This window comes from Morone saxatilis, unplaced genomic scaffold, assembly GCF_004916995.1.
Source record: "Morone saxatilis isolate NCDOM2014 unplaced genomic scaffold, NCSU_SB_2.0 Contig0, whole genome shotgun sequence".
Classification (NCBI taxonomy): domain Eukaryota; kingdom Metazoa; phylum Chordata; class Actinopteri; family Moronidae; genus Morone; species Morone saxatilis.
The window spans coordinates 19,856,271-19,859,787 of NW_023339650.1; the positions used below are offsets into that span (position 1 = coordinate 19,856,271).

Below are 3,517 nucleotides of genomic sequence, written 5' to 3' on the forward strand. Positions count from 1 at the left end.
ATGAGAAGGTGTGTCTAAACTTTTGACTGGTAGTGTACGCATTGGCTGCCTGAGCAGGATTACTAAGATATTATTAAAATCACAATATGGCTAAGTGCAATATGCAATTAAGAGAAGGTACAAGTTAAAATGTGACAATTTTCATAGCAGTTCTATACTTTACTCTGTATAATAAAGGGGGATTAGGAAACATATATTAGTGGAATTGTATTAAATGTAAGGAGGACAGGGGGACAACACATTCATTGTGCCTCCTTCCGTAATGCAGTGAGAAAAGGAAGATATTTTCCATCTCTATCAGTGCTGCAGAAGACAATGAAGTGTTCTTTCTGTGGAAGAAATAATAAATAAAGATGACAAACCCAGGGACTTTGTAAAGATTTCCAGCCACAGAAACTGTTTGTTTCAATGTAAAATGGGCAACTTACATAACCTGTTCACCATGGATCATTTTAGATTTATTTCTTCCTTTTGATGGGTTCTATAATTTCTTTTACTTTGTATATTTTGTTGCCATTCATATATAAATTTCCTTCCTGGTTGTGTTTTGTGTGACTGATGGTGCGGATACTCTGGAGGAGTATAGAAAATGAGGTAACCGATGTTTTACTTGGTTGCCCCACAGGTTGAGGACTACGAGGTTGGAGAGCAGAGCCAGCTGAGGAGGAAGAACCTTCAGACTGTTGAGAGACAAATTCAGCTTCTCCAACTCCAAAAGTTCCCACAACTCATCTGGGACCTCCTGCAGGAAAAGGAAGAGCAAGAAAAAGAGGCAGTGGGAATGGAAAGATCATGAGAAGATTCAGACATCAGTTTGACTTTTCCAAAGAACAGATGTATACCCTACCTTGGAGATGTAGAGAAATATATTTTGTAGATTTTTGTCTGAGACAAAAAGGAATCTTTTTCAGTGGGCCTCATGCAAGAACCATGTGTGAGAACATCTTCGTTCTTCAGTGGTTTGGCTTGTGATTGAGGATAACATTTACAAATATTCTTCTATCAAACACACATTTTTCAATAAAAGATTGTATATTGTATTACTATTATTTTGAGTTTCCTATTTAAATAACACTTTATAATTACATTGACATCATCTTGTTTGATTGTACAGTTCAAATAATAATATAGCCTAGTTATATGTAATGTATCATCCAGCCTAACGATACTGTAAATGGCCTTGATGGGGTTAGAGTTCTCTTAAGTCATTTTGCTAATAAGAAAGATTGCACCCCCCATATTATATCACAATATCTGTCTAAATAATCACAATATTATATATTTTTTTTACCATCAGGTCAAACTCTCCTTGTTCTTGACACCTTGGACCCAATATTCCTATTTGATTTTCTTCTTTTAGTAAGAGCACCACAAGGTTTCTATGCATAACTATTTTTATTAGATGAAGGATAAAAAAACATATATATATAAATACAGACCTGCTGTGTAAAGGCCTTTACTGCCAGAAGTCAAACAGCAGCAGTTCAGTGACGATGTGCAAACTCTACTGGCGTAGAGTATTCTCACATGTCTTTTTATAAAATAGGGTATTGGTCCTTTGCTTGACAGATTGCTTTAAACTAAAATTTGGTCCATAAATTAAGAGTTTACCCACTTTTTTAGGCACCACTACAGCACTGACACACTCAACTCAAATACGGTACTGTCCAAGGTTGTGATATGCATGTATTTGTCAAAACTGCACGTTGATACAGCTACTGATGCTAATGGAGAGGACTTCAATCTTGTCTTTTAGAACTATGTGATTTTTAATTTATTTATTGGTTGTCTGTTCAATAAAGAACAATAAAGAACATCTAATCACACCTAATCTGTCTCACAATATATCGTCATGTTCCTCATGCATATGATAACACACTGAGCAAGGAGCTACATCCTCCACATCTCCGGCTGTCCGTCTACTCAGAAGTGAACTCTGTTAGGTCTACGAATCCATTGGCATGAATTGTACATTACAGATACCTAAAAGAGTGGTGGCCATCTTGTTTACACTGGAAACAATGGAGTTAGCGTTAGCAGCAAGCGCTCCTGATGCATTCGCTGTCCTACCTTAAGTCCTCGGCGAGCCAGACTCAGAACGTTATATCCAAACTGTTTGACGGTGAACCGACGGATTCTGTCTGCTGACGTCAGACTGTCCTCCCTCCCTACGCTCCTTTTCTTTTCCTCATTCACTTCCTCCTTACACACTGTTCCTCCCATCCCTTCCTCCTTCTGCTGCCTCCTGTGTCTCCTGCTTTCTTCCTCCTCCTCCTCTTCCTCCCAGCAGACCCTCTCAGTTGCCCTCTCCTCCTCGTCTTCCAGTTCTTTGTTGCTCCAAACCAAGAACAGATGACCAAAGTAATGCAACTGTCTCAATTCTACTGTCTGATGGGATTCTGATATCCAGACGTTATTTTATTGTTTGGATGCCCAGATCTACCGTCCACATGCTAATCTGATGTCCAGATGTTGTTCTACAGACAGATTCTATTGTTCAGATGTTCTCCAGATGTTTTCCAGGTGTCCACACTCTGAGTTTGTTGTCTTTGATTCAGGTGAACTCCTGCAGGTTTAAAATGAAGACTCTTTTACAGACACATATTTTACAACGCAACGTCAAAGATCAAGAGCACAATTCAAGTCTGAATACGACGAAATAAAATAAATAAATGAAAGTGTTACAGTTGGCTGATAGCTGACTGTTTCTGTCCACTCACAACACACAACAATCATCACCTTTCAAGTTTATGTTTAACTTAACAGCTGCTAATTTGCACATCCAGCAGTTATAGAGCAACGTGATCATCCCATTCATCATACATTATATTTAGAATTTGGTTAAAGCTACATGAATTTATTATGTAATCATATTTTTTGTTTATATAGTAAATTACAATTCTGTACAGACTGAAAACATGAATGTGACAGGTAGAAGAAATTTTTATTTCTTCTGGTATGGTATATGCTATGAATATTACGTTACATTTGCGACAATAGATCCTCCTCAATTTTACACACTGGACCTTTAAAATAGGCCAAGATTAAATTAAATTATGTTATTAATATAACTGAAGGTCATGTAATTGGATTCAGTGAACTGGCATAGGGTTTAATTGACATCAGTGCCCAGCTGGCTGTGTGGAAGCAGCAGCAGCGTAATGAGTAGCGACAGTTGTTGATTCAGCCAAATGATTAATTATAATTTTAAATTATGTTTCTACATGTTACACTTTAATTGTAGTAAAAATAAAAAATATATAAATATGACTGTGTAATAATTGCTGTACCCAACATTTTAGAAATACCAACAATTTGACTTTCCTTTAACTTTTATTGTATACCTCTTGGAAAAAATATAGGTGACCTCAATGGTGGGAACCGCCATTCTTACCAAAGGTCTCAATAGGAAGTAAGGGTACTCAGCCCACCTAGAGCCGGGGTCTGTCTGAGATTTCTGCTGCTTAAAAGAAAGGTTTTTCTTGCCTGTTGGACATCTGTAAATAATTTTATAAGG

At 37.2% G+C, this 3,517-nt stretch overlaps 1 protein-coding gene across 1 annotated transcript in view; it reads right to left on the reverse strand.

Moving 5' to 3' along the window:
- lrrc30a (leucine rich repeat containing 30a) overlaps positions 1–3,517 on the reverse strand; it is a 10,678-nt gene that overhangs the window by 6,777 nt on the left and 384 nt on the right. The window contains exons 2-3 of the mRNA XM_035657367.1: positions 2,071–2,566; positions 611–742 (exon numbers count right to left, since the gene is read on the reverse strand). Of these exons, the coding sequence (XP_035513260.1) occupies positions 611–742; positions 2,071–2,223 (285 nt within the window). The 5' untranslated portion in view covers positions 2,224–2,566. The remainder of the gene's footprint in view (positions 1–610; positions 743–2,070; positions 2,567–3,517) is intronic.